The sequence below is a fragment of the Podarcis melisellensis genome (genome assembly GCF_964234715.1).
Source record: "Podarcis melisellensis genome assembly, chromosome: 13".
NCBI classification, from domain to species: domain Eukaryota; kingdom Metazoa; phylum Chordata; class Lepidosauria; order Squamata; family Lacertidae; genus Podarcis; species Podarcis melisellensis.
This window is the reverse complement of record NC_138545.1, coordinates 33,775,059-33,787,069: the sequence shown is the minus strand read 5'-3', so window position 1 is coordinate 33,787,069 and position 12,011 is coordinate 33,775,059. Positions and strand designations below refer to the sequence as shown.

At 41.4% G+C, this 12,011-nt stretch overlaps 1 protein-coding gene and 1 long non-coding RNA gene across 13 annotated transcripts in view; one reads left to right on the top strand and one right to left on the bottom strand.

The window, feature by feature from the left end:
* The window catches only part of LOC309355154, a 32,064-nt gene extending 21,368 nt beyond the window's left edge, over window positions 1-10,696 (bottom strand). Inside the window, exon 1 of the long non-coding RNA XR_014162440.1 lies at window positions 9,169-10,696. This is a non-coding gene — a long non-coding RNA (uncharacterized lncRNA). The remainder of the gene's footprint in view (window positions 1-9,168) is intronic.
* SKAP1 (src kinase associated phosphoprotein 1) overlaps window positions 1-12,011 on the top strand; it is a 338,051-nt gene that overhangs the window by 214,871 nt on the left and 111,169 nt on the right. The window contains exon 1 of one of the 12 annotated variants that reach the window (XM_081885665.1): window positions 5,026-5,288. The exons of the other annotated variants lie outside the window; for them this stretch is intronic. Within the exon in view, the coding sequence (XP_081741791.1) occupies window positions 5,237-5,288 (52 nt within the window). The 5' untranslated portion in view covers window positions 5,026-5,236. Of the gene's footprint in view, window positions 1-5,025; window positions 5,289-12,011 lie in introns of those variants that run through there. 12 annotated transcript variants of the gene reach the window in all.

Here is a 12,011-nt window from a genome sequence, read left to right as displayed (position 1 = left end):
AGAAAGGAAAGTATAGTGAAATATTGCTTTAAAAACACACACACAACACCCTTCATGCTTCCTGTCAGCCCAGCTGGTGGATCTCATGCTCTTAGAAAGACCCACCACTGTGGTGGGCAAATGAGAGTTTCAACTACAATAAGATGCTATTCACACAAGCACTAGGCATGACTCCAATGGGAGTCTTCCGCCCATTGCGAATAGCAGGCATGTAGGAGTGCTATTCCAGTCATGACCATGGTTGGGACAAAGGAGTAACACCCCTGCCCACTTCACACCATGGCGCCGGTCCATTTTACTCCCCTACTGACTAATCATGTTTTTTAAAACAATTGTGCACCAGATCACATCTAGTATAGCTATTAGGCTAGGCTCTTGACCTCAGCCTTCCATCTATAATATGAGGATCAATCTACCTTAGGTGTTTATTATAAAGATCACTACAACATATTATATGTACAGAAGTTTGATCGTTGTAAGCTCTATATACATGCTCACTATTGTTACGTTTCTTCACTGTGCCATCACAAAGGTTTTGAAAGTAGGTTGAGAAATAATATCATGGTTAACATGGGGTCAAGGGTGAAGCCAAGTGCAAAACCAGTAGATGACTTAGTCACATGACCAAGCTGTCATAGTAAGAGGATGAGGCTGGAAGTACCAAATGATCCATTTAGCTCAGTGTTTTCTACTCTGACTGGCCATGGATTTCCAGGGTTCCAGACTGGTGGCATTCCCAGTCCTACCTGAAGATGCCAGAGATTGAACCTGGACCTACTTTATGCAAAGCAGATTCTCTACCACTGAGCTATGACCCTTCTCCTAGGAAGTGCGTATTTAAAATGCACTTTCTCTTTTCCTGAAGCATAGCTCAACTCCAGATCTCTTTATATGATCACATCAGCCAGAAACTTTCACCATCTTCAGCTCTAATGCGCTAAATCATTAGCATGTTAATGGACGTGAAAACAACAACTTTAGAGAGACACTTTAAGGCAGTGGTTTCAAACTGGTGATCCGCGGACCCCAGGGGGTCCATGTCACCACTGACATAACAAAAACTAGAAATAAATATATCAATTATTTCAAAAGTAGGGGGTCCACAATATTTAGTTATTTGGGAACCACTGCTTTAAGATCAACCTATGAGGCCGTCCTGGTAGTCCCAACGAGAGACAAGATGAACATGATGGGGGCCAAAGTAGGGTTTATTCACTGGCAGTTCCAAAACTCTGTAACAGTCTCGTCAATGAGATTTGTCTTTCTTCAGTGATACACACTTTCAGGAGGGAAGTAAGGATGACGATGTACCTCTGTGTCCAGGCTTTTGGAAGAGAAGAGGTTTTTTTCCATAGCGTACAGCAATTTAAAATACAGCATTAAAAACAGTTTAAAGTAAATTGCAATGTCAGATATAGGGTAGGTGATATTGAATTTAAGGGGGCTTGCTCCTAGGTTAGTTATATTAGGATTGCAGCCTTAACTGTAAAGAACTGCTGGGTGTGGGTTAAGAAAAATCAGGACCAAGTTTTTAAAGAGGGGGAACCTATGTTTAGCCTAACATTCTTTTACCCCTTCCTCATCTCCTTCCTGTTTTCTTTTGCACACACTCCGATGTTTATTTAAAGAGTATTGTCTACCTCTTCCTGGAAGAATATAAATATGTTAATTTTTTTAAAGCATTGTGTAAAGATTCCTTGCCAAGGATTTACTAAGTTTAGTCCACAGTAATGATAATGTTGCATTTTACACAAACTTGATGGCTCTATTCTTGCATTAAATTCCACCTTAGTTACAAGGAGCTTTGGACAGTTCCTCACAACAACAGCAGCAACAACAACAACACCATCCGTTTGAAGTAGGCTAGAAGGAGATAAAATGCCTGACCAAATAATGCCTGGCTCATCAGCCTCATGGTGTACAAAGATTAGAGCCCAGTTCCTATCCCCATAATGGACCCTCAAAAACATAGCTTATCAGATTCATATGTTGCCCTTCCCACAAGGAATTCAGGGTAGCAATACAGGAAGTTCTCCCATTTATCCTCACAACAACCCTGTGGGGTATATTAGGTTGAGACAATGATTGGGCCAGGCTTGAAAAAGGATTTAAGATTAACCATGCAATTCTGTACAAGTCTCATGTGAAGTAATCCTATTGAGTTAAGTGGGATTTACCCCCCATGTGAGTATAATATTTAAAGCCCCTTTTCTTCTTTTTTCTTCTGTTTTGGCTATTTTAGTATAAGTTCTCCAGGACACTGACCTGTCTTGTGCATCTCTATACATGTCTTCTCAGAAGAGTTCAGTGAGACTTGGGAGTAAGTGGGATAGGACTGAATATAACATTTGAAGTTTTTTTTTAAAAAAGGACACAATGCTGTCATAACTTAGTACGTTTCTGAGCACAATTCAAAATGTTGGTGCTGACCTTTAAAGCCCTAAACTGCCTCAATCCTGTATTCCTGAAGGAGCGTCTCCACCCCCGTCGTTCAGCCCGGACACTGAGGTCCAGCTCCGAGGGCCTTCTGGTGGTTCCCTCACTGCGAGAAACCAAGTTACAGGGAACCAGACAGAGGGCCTTCTTGGTCGTGGCGCCTGCCCTGTGGAACGCCCTCCCATCAGATGTCAAGGCAATAAGCAACTATCTTACTTTTTAAAGACATTTGAAGGCAGCTCTGTTTAGGGAAGTTTTTAATGTATAATGCTGTATTGTGTTTTTAATATTCGGTTGGGAGCCGCCCAGAGTGGCTGGGGAAACCCAGCCAGATGGGTGGGCTATAAATAATAAATTATTATGATTATGATTGTGATTATAAAGATTGCTGTGCACCTAATTCAACTGAAACCAATCAGACTTCAAAACAGAGGTGGCTAATGTAGTTGAACTACAGCTCCGATAATTCCTGCTTATTGGCCATACTAGCTGGGGTGTAATAGCTCAACCACCTCCTTGGCCACACTGCCTTACCCGGTCCAGGGGCTACCAGGTACCACAGGAAAAGGAAGTCCCACAATGGATTTGTGCCTGTTCACCCTCTCAAACTTGCAAAGGATTTGAGCACTTACAAGGAGGTCAGCAGTTAGCTAACACTTAATCTGAGCCCGGGCTCGCTCACCAGGGCTGAGTCCCGGCACCTGTTTTCAGTGACAGCACTCAGCTCTGGATTATATGAAGTTCCTTTCCTTCTTTAGTGAGTAACATCAACTAGCCCCAAACAGATGTGTCATTAGAGGAAATGTCTTCCAGGTCAGAGGGTGTGAATTCCCATCAGACTTGCGCCCCAGCACTGCTCATATTTCAGAAAGGAAGCAGTGTTTCCAGCTCAATGGCTCTAAAATTCTCCAAAGTGGAAGCAGGTTGTTGGACTTCTTGTCTTGTACATTTTATGCACAAATGGAAGTGTTGGAGAAGAACTATCTTTTATGTAAAATGTAGCTCTACAGTTAAAGGAGAGAGAAAAGTACTAAAAAAGAGTAAGGAGAGGAGGGAAATCTGTTGGCAAAATCTTTTACTGTTTTCCACCTTCTCACGAATATTGACACTCAGGTCTGTGGAGGGCGGGGGAAATGTCTGATTTATGTCTCTGGTCATGAGACAATGCAGAAGTGAGGTCAGATGCAGACATCCTTCATCCTCTCTTTAGTACTCTGGCTTATCCCTTGGGCAAGGTAGAGTCAAAATATCTCAAATGGCAGAAGTCACCTGAGTGACATGACTGGAGGTTAAAGGAGCAGAGCCCCCACCTCCTATGGGCCGGATGACACCTATATATCTCCATGTTACTATTGTTTCCATTTGAAAAATGGCACATTGGTTGTGGTAGCTTTGACTTTTCCCCTGCCCCACCTCCTCACCCTAAATTACCTTGGACTTCCAACAAAATCATCTGGAATTATTTGTATTGTTTAACTTAAGGATGGGGGAAAGGAAGATAAAATCAGAAATACCAAAGACTGTGGCCAACAAGTGTTTCATGCTAGCATAACCCTAATAGGGAACAACGCAGAGAATGAATCTGATTCTGAGTTTTGGGAGTTCTCTTCATTGATGAGATGCTGAACAGTTGCATAGCAGCAGGGAGAGGGTGTGATTTGTTGCAGGGAAGCAGGAGTCTGGAAGTTACCTGCAACAAATCATGCATGAAACACTTGTTGGCCACAGTCTTTGGTATTTCTGATTTTATCTTCCCAAATCACACTCTTCTCTTCCCTTTCCCCATCCTTAAGTTATAGTACATAATATGTTGCACATGCACATGTTGTTGTTAAATTCTCTGCCCAGGAAGTGTTCCAACAAATACAGTCAGACAATTGAAAATTATCAGCACACACTTTTGCAGTTTTCCAGTTTTGTGCAAATCGGAGTGTTCAGACTGTACTGTTTGCATTTAATTGCCATTTAACTCCAACTTATACATCTTCTATATATTTAGCTGACGATTGCACTTCATGCATCTGATGAAGTGGACTCTCGTCCAAATGTGTTAGTCTTTAAGGTGCTACATAACACTTTGTTGCTTTTCATACATTATGTTTTAGCAAGTACTTCTTGGTATAGTTCTTAATCTGAGTTTTTAAGGATATGTGTCCACCTGTATGGAGTTCCCAATTGATCATAATTTCATATTGTCTGGACTTGAATTGAAAAAAAATCGTGTAAAATGGACTTTGGTAGTAAGTAACCAGCAGATTGTTTATGACAGAAGCTGAAGTATGTGTCTAGGTGTTTTTATATGGCTCCCAAACTGTGGGATGATAATAGAACATGGTGTGAACCAATCGAGAGCTGAGAAGTCCTTGATGGAAGTGTGAGAATGGGTCTTCTCATTCATGGACCTCCTACAGTGACTGAGAGCTATATCCCTGGACCCCAAGGACTCCTGTGTCTTGGGCTTGCAGGTGCTGGCAGCAAATATTAGACCACAAGACACCCTGAAGTGAGCCAGTGCGCCGACTGTGTCACCACACAGCTTGCCCATATGTTATTACTTATACATCAACCCTCTCTGAGTAATGGCCTGCAGGTTGAGGCAAAGCCAGCTTTCGTCGAGCATATATTTCAGCAGTGTTTAAATAAGCCCATCGAGACGCGCGTCGCGTGAACTTTTCTCTCCCATCCGTCTGCTCAGAGCTGCCTGTGGAACAAAATGAATGGAGAATACAGGAGGCAGGGGGGAGGCGCTTTGAGCCTTCCTCACTCCCCTGGAAAATGAGCTAGTCTGCTTTAACAATAAATGGTGACCAGTTCGAAAGCACACATGACCGGTCTAGTGAAGATTGAGCAAAGTAAGTTGAGCTTAATGAAGTCCTGCGTCTTCTGGACAGGAAAGGACGGGTGTTTTATAACTGTTTATTGGAGTTAATGGTAATAAATTCCTCACTTATGACGCATTAACTTTAATGTTTTCATTATGGGGTGATATAGGGCTTGCCTTTTAACATAGTAAATCACGCTGTCCTGATAGCATAGTGGGTTGAGCGGCTGACATAATGTTATGTTTAGGGGGAGAAGAGAAGAAACAAGAGAATGAGGTATATAGATCATCTAAAAATATTTTGATCCCACCTCCCCAAATGTAGTTTTAACCTTTTTGGCAGTATAAGCAGACATGCCAACAGGGCAAACAGTTTAGAGCAGGACTTTAAGCTGGAGTTGCTAAGCCTCTTGTGAAGGCCTGGTTTCCATAGCAACTTCCGAACTGTTCTTGGTGCTAAAGCTCCTCTTTCTTCTATTTTTCCCGCCTTCCTCTTTGGTAGAGTCTGCGGCCTTTAGCTAATGAGCTGTGCAAATAGATATTGAGATTTACAGTTTTTTAGTTTTGCAATTACCATCTTAGCAGCTTGGAGGAAATTTTCAGAGCCAGGGGCAACCAGCCACCTTCTCATCGAATGCCCTGTGCCCTCTGTGCCTTCCTCTCACCTCCACCCCTTGCCCTTATTTTGTGTCACAGTTATTTTACTTTCGAGCATGCAACAAAATTTCTCAAGCACAAAGAGAAAATACTGTAGTAGAATTTTAAAAATAAAGCACATCTAGTTATAAATCTAGTTATAAAAGGTGTTTGTGTTCTGCTCACATGGTCTTAGGAAAACTCAATTGAAAACTCCAAAGGCTTTTGCATAGCCGAAGTTACTCAGGTTAGAGGGCCCAAGGTCACTTGTGCCCAAAATTGTGTGTAGTTGTGGATGGTCTAGTTGGAGACAGGTCACTCATTTGGCCAGGGAATCGCTGATGAACACTAGCCTTCATTGAGCCTGGCCTGAATGGCCATGGATGAATGCTGTCCCCCACTGTGTTGTCCTTGCACAGGGCACTGGTAAAGCCAGCCAACAAAGCCTTCACTTTTCCCATGGTTCTTAAGCTAGTTGACATGGACTTTGTGTAAACAAGATTGTGGCCTGTCAGACCTGGTTGCTAGAGTCATGGTATGGTAAGAAATGCAGAGAAGTGACATGGCAGTCTGCTATAGTTGTTGCTGATGAATTCTTGATTTCTCACCCCTTGCTTTCAAAGTCAAAATTATTTTTTAAAACAATTGAATTATAAATAAATTCACATTGTGCCCCTCAATGGACACACCCTACCAAGACATTCTCATGGGTCCTATGCCAGAACTCATTAATGGTCCTGCATTCATTTCAGGGAGGCTGTACCTTGTTCTGTGGTGGATTGTTATCTTTATTCTTTTCCTTGTGAATTAATACCTTCTGCATTTTTATCTTCCTAAATTGCATTCATTCTATATGCTAAAATTATATCATAAAATTGTTCCATAAACTAGTAGATTTTTGCCTGTGTGGGCAAAATTTGGTAGAGAGATCCTGAAAGAATTATGTCTAATACAGTTTTGGTGTATGAGGTTATTGTGCATATCATCAGATTTGGGGGGTGGGGCATCTGTTGCTACTACTAGTTTACTTCTTCATCAGACTGAGTGACAAAGATACCTTTATTATTTGCAGCCCTGTTCTATCTCACCTCAAGTCTTCATAAGTCTGGGCAGTATAAGTGTTGCTTAAGGTTATAAACTCTGCACTTTGAAATTTTTGCATGGAATCTAGATGTTTTCCCTCAGGAATAGCACTTCTGTTGTAGAGATACCTTGGCATTTGAAGTGCAGTATTTCGGGGTTTTATACTCTGATAAAGCTGCCATTGCTACTATTGTCATGTGGGGTGTAATTGAACAAAACTAGGGGCTCATGTTATGTTTTCCCTGTGACATGAATAGTGATAGGGAACACAGCTCTCCCCCACGTCGATCATAATTTGTCACAGTGCCGAATAATTTCCCCAACTATGGGGAAAATAACTTTATTTACTTAACTGCAAAAAATATACACTGCACCACCAGCTCAAATGGACTCTCAAAGTTTCTTACCACTTATAAAAACATAAACACTACAATAAAACCACAATAAAAATTAGCAATGAGAAAGTAATAAAACATCAAGCCAGCTCCATAAAATACTAACAATGCAGAAGAAACTAGTATCATTCTTCCTCTAATCACTCACGAGCCTTCTTGAATAAGACATTGGATAGATCTGAACAACTCCTAATCTGCTTCAGTGTTTGTTGCTGCCAGGCAGAAATCTGATGGGACAGATCTCTCTCTCTCTCTCTCTCTCTCTCTCTCTCTGTGTGTGTGTGTGTGTGTGTGTGAGAGAGAGAGAGAGAGAGAGGGAGAGAGAGAGAGAGGGAGAGTTGGATATGGATAACAAAAACCCATATTCAAGTGTCTGCTCCACTGAAAAAAAAATGGGCAAATCATTATTTCTCAATGCAGAACTCACATGATGACAGCAGACCTCTTTCTTTGACAGCCGATCACATTTCCATTACCCTTTCCAGCAGAGAAGAGAAGGGCAGGTTGGGGTATGTGTTGAACCCACTGCTACCTACAAAGCATTTCCCCCTGTTGCCTTTCTTTGCACTGATGCTGTTAGGCAATTTTATATTTCTGTCAGTATTCTCACAAAGGAGCTTTACTTCACTTGCTTCAAAATAGGCTGTTTTGTGGGGGTTTACCTCTCATTCGGCTGTGTGGGACCCTGGACATCAGCCACTGGTGCTGACTCCTGCCCTGGTGCAACCAATATAGCCAGGCTTTGATAATAGTAATGGGCCTAGCTGGAAGAGGATGGGACATGGGAGGGGACTGCAACCTCAGGGAGAAAGTGGTGAGCACAATAAGAGATCAGCACTTCATCCCACCTACTTCTCCCCAGGAAATCATTCCATCTCTCCCATTTTGCTACTATTTGACAGCAACAAATGAAGCCTGTGGGTCCCTCCAAACTGGTAGTTTTATTGCAAGTAAATTCTACAACATTATTATTATTATTATTATTATTATTATTATTATTATTATTATTATATTGAATTTATATACTGCCCTTTACCTGGAGGTATAGATGCAAGAAGAATGCATTGTTGGTAGATTTATTCTGCTTTAGTATATTATTCTGCCTTTCGGCTCCTGCCCACCTAGCAGCTCGAAAGCACTCCTAAGTGCAAGTAGATAAATAGGTACCACTTTCTAGCGGGAAGGTAAACGGCGTTTCTGTGTGCGGCGCTGGTGCTGGCTCGCCAGTTGCAGCTTCGTCACGCTGGCCACGTGACCCGGAAGTGTCTTCGGACAGCGCCGGCTGGCCGGCCTCTTGAGCGAGATGAGCGCGCAACCCTAGAGTCGGTCACGACTGGCCCATACGGGCAGGGGTACCTTTAGTATATTCTTCGGTGCTTCTCTAATTACTGCAATGCAACCGCATTATAGCTGTCTGGAGGGGCACAGCTAAACTGGAACAAAAAAACCCCAGAAGGTTGGTAGCATAAAAAGTTATGGGATTTCAGCAAAAAGTTATGGAATATGCACCAATTGGGAATGAAAACAGTATTGAAAATGGGATTGCATGTGACCTGAACACAAATCACTATGACTGCACAATAGAACGAACAACTGGAGGGGACTTTAGTTTGTTAGTCCCTATTCCAGTTTAGCTCTCCCTTTTTTGGACATTTGTGCATACAGTACTGTCACTTCTTGAGTTGTCAGTTATGTATGCAGCTGCAAAACCAGAAGTGCAGGAAGTGATATCCTAGGAGTATATATTGTTATGGTTTGCTTATTTACATTGATTGCCTGTCCATCCTAAAGACTCACCACAGATCTGTAGTCTTCTCCAAAGAACTACAGGTTCCAGAGTTCCCTGGAGAGAGGGAATGAATAAACTAGTTTGAGTCTATGGTGCAGAATATTGTGGACTGAATTATCTGCCTGACCCTGCCATGTGGGTCACCAGATAACTGGTGCATGCAGATATGCAACTGATTAAGCTCAGATTCATTGAATCAGCACAGCAAAGCCCTGGAAAATAACTTTATATTTTTCAAGTTGATTGGGAAATGGTGTAAGAGACTCTGTCCGGCTTTGACAGTGGTATATACATTTAAAACAAAAGAGTAAAAGCTCCATTTGAACAGGCCCTGAAAAATGCAAAAGACCAAATTCTGGCAATAAATCCATCACTTGAATAACTGTTTCCCATATGATTTGTTGCCATTGATTGCCACCCCACAGCATTGACTCTGGGTTGTTATCTTCCTGTTGATGCCCACACTTTCTGAATTTCTGCTTACTAGCTTCTTACAAAAATGTCCACATAAAATATTTCTGACTGATTTCTTCTCATACACTTTTCTTATTTACTCCAGTGAGCAATGCAATAAAATTAACTTTATACAGGATCAATTTGAGGTGATCCATTTGCTGACAATTGTATTACATTTCTCTCCTGCCTCCTGCTGTTTTTTTCTTTGAAATATTCCCTTATCTTGTCCATAATCTCTAGGTGTTGAAAGTTACAGTAGTAAGGAGCAGTAAAAACCCCTGAAACTCCCCCCCCCACAAGGCATACCACAATAATAATGTTAAATACAGGTGACAAGCAGGACTCTTTTTTTAACAGATTGACAAAGTAACAGATAAGATTGATAAGATAAGAAATTGTTAAGCTTTTGACTTAACGATCATGGGACAAGAGAATGGGGGCTCTTATTTATCAGTAACTGATTGAGACACAAGAATAATAATGAATGGACAGCTTTCATAGTGAAAGAAAGCTAACAGTGGAATCCTTCAGGAATCTTTATTGGGAATGACTTATTCAAAGGATATCTGGAGTCAAGACAAGAGTGAATAGTCAATTTAATGGTGACACTAGGTTACTTGTTAAACTGGTTTTCTCCCATGGCTTTGGGACTGGAAGTAACCCCCAACATGCTGTACTTAAAAAAAAAACACCACATACACAATGTTCTGCTTTGTACAGATTGAGATGTTGTATCATTGTCATACTCAGAAGAACTCCAAAATGATTTTTCCAAGCTGACTTGATACAAGACGTATGAGGTATTTGGGAGCTTTAGGTGGTGAGTTCTTGGATCCAGAGTTAAACCACAGAACCTAGGACTTGCTGATCAGAATGTGGGCGGTTCCTGCTCCTGCCAACCTAGCAGTTCGAAAGCACGTCAAAGTGCAAGTAGATAAATAGGTACCACTCTGGCGGGAAGGTAAACGGCATTTCCGTGCGCTGCTCTGGTTTGCCAGAAGCGGCTTAGTCATGCTGGCCACATGACCTGGAAGCTGTACGCCGGCTCCCTTGGCCAATAAAGCGAGATGAGCACCGCAACCCCAGAGTCGGCCACAACTGGACCGAATGGTCAGGGGTCCCTTTAACTTTACCTTTTTATCCAGGTAGCTGTGTTGGTCAATAGTGATTCTTACCAGTTTCAGGAAGTACTCCTCCTGTGCCCTTTCCTAAAAAAGGATGGTGCTACAAATATTTATGCTCTGGTGACATCAAGATTAAGTTAGTGCAAATATTCTATGTGGAGCTGCCTTTGAATGGCGTTCAGAAACCTCATCTGGTTTCCAATTTTATAAATCTGTTAGTTGGTTTATGGGGCCAGTTTAAAGTGCTGGTTTTAATCTGTAAGGTCATAAACAGCCTGTACTTTTAAAGCACCTTCTGTTTATAGGGGCTTATAGCAATTTCCGCAATTGAAATGAGAGAGCATGACATTCCAAAAATATTGTGCCATGGCTGGGCAAGGGCTGCTTTCTTCACTTTCCAAAGGTGCTGAGGGAGGTAAACCTCTGCCATTTGTCTGAATTCCAGACCTAAACATTAGACTTTAGGGCAACCAGACAGCAATAGGATATTCTGGTGTGTATTTGCTGCTTAATGGTTCATCTCTCCTTTGAGGTGGCACAAAGAGGCCTTAAAAACAAAGAGCTGGTTTGAAAACATGCTGAACTCCTCTCTAGATTTCATCTTAATTGTTCTGTGAGAGCTGAGAGAATGGGTAGGAGATGACAGAGGTATCTCACACCTGTCCTTTGTGTAAGTAATCTTGCTTCTCTTTTTTGAGAAAATGTTATATATACACCCACCCACCCACACAGCATTTTTGGGAGGATGTTTGAGATTTCTTAGGGTGAAATCCCCAGTTCTTGACAAATATAAATCATCATCTGGTTTCAGAAAAAGTTATTTAAAGGCTATGTTGATTAAAATATTTTTTTCTTCAAAGAAAAAAACATTCAAAGAAAAGCCTTCCAAACATCCAAATTTGGGAGACTATATGCCCCATTTTTGAGAAATCCAGTATCTTCTTCCAAATTTGTAGTCCCTTTACTGCAAATGCCGGAGATAAATCTGTGTTGGAGAAAATGTTGGTGAATACTCACACATGTGGGATGTGCGTGTGTCTGCTTGTAGAGATTAGTTTAGTTTAGTCCACTTTGCATTTTTAAGAGAACCAACCTAATTTGCTGTTTCTGACTTATGGTTGAATCAGTATGCAGCTAACAACAGACTGCATACTTCTTTGAATTTTGTGATGCAGTTTTGTTTCAAAAATTCATTAAATGTTATTTTATAAGAAAACCCATAGAAAAGTGTACAAATATGTACATTTTAAGAGGAAAATGTGTACAAAATA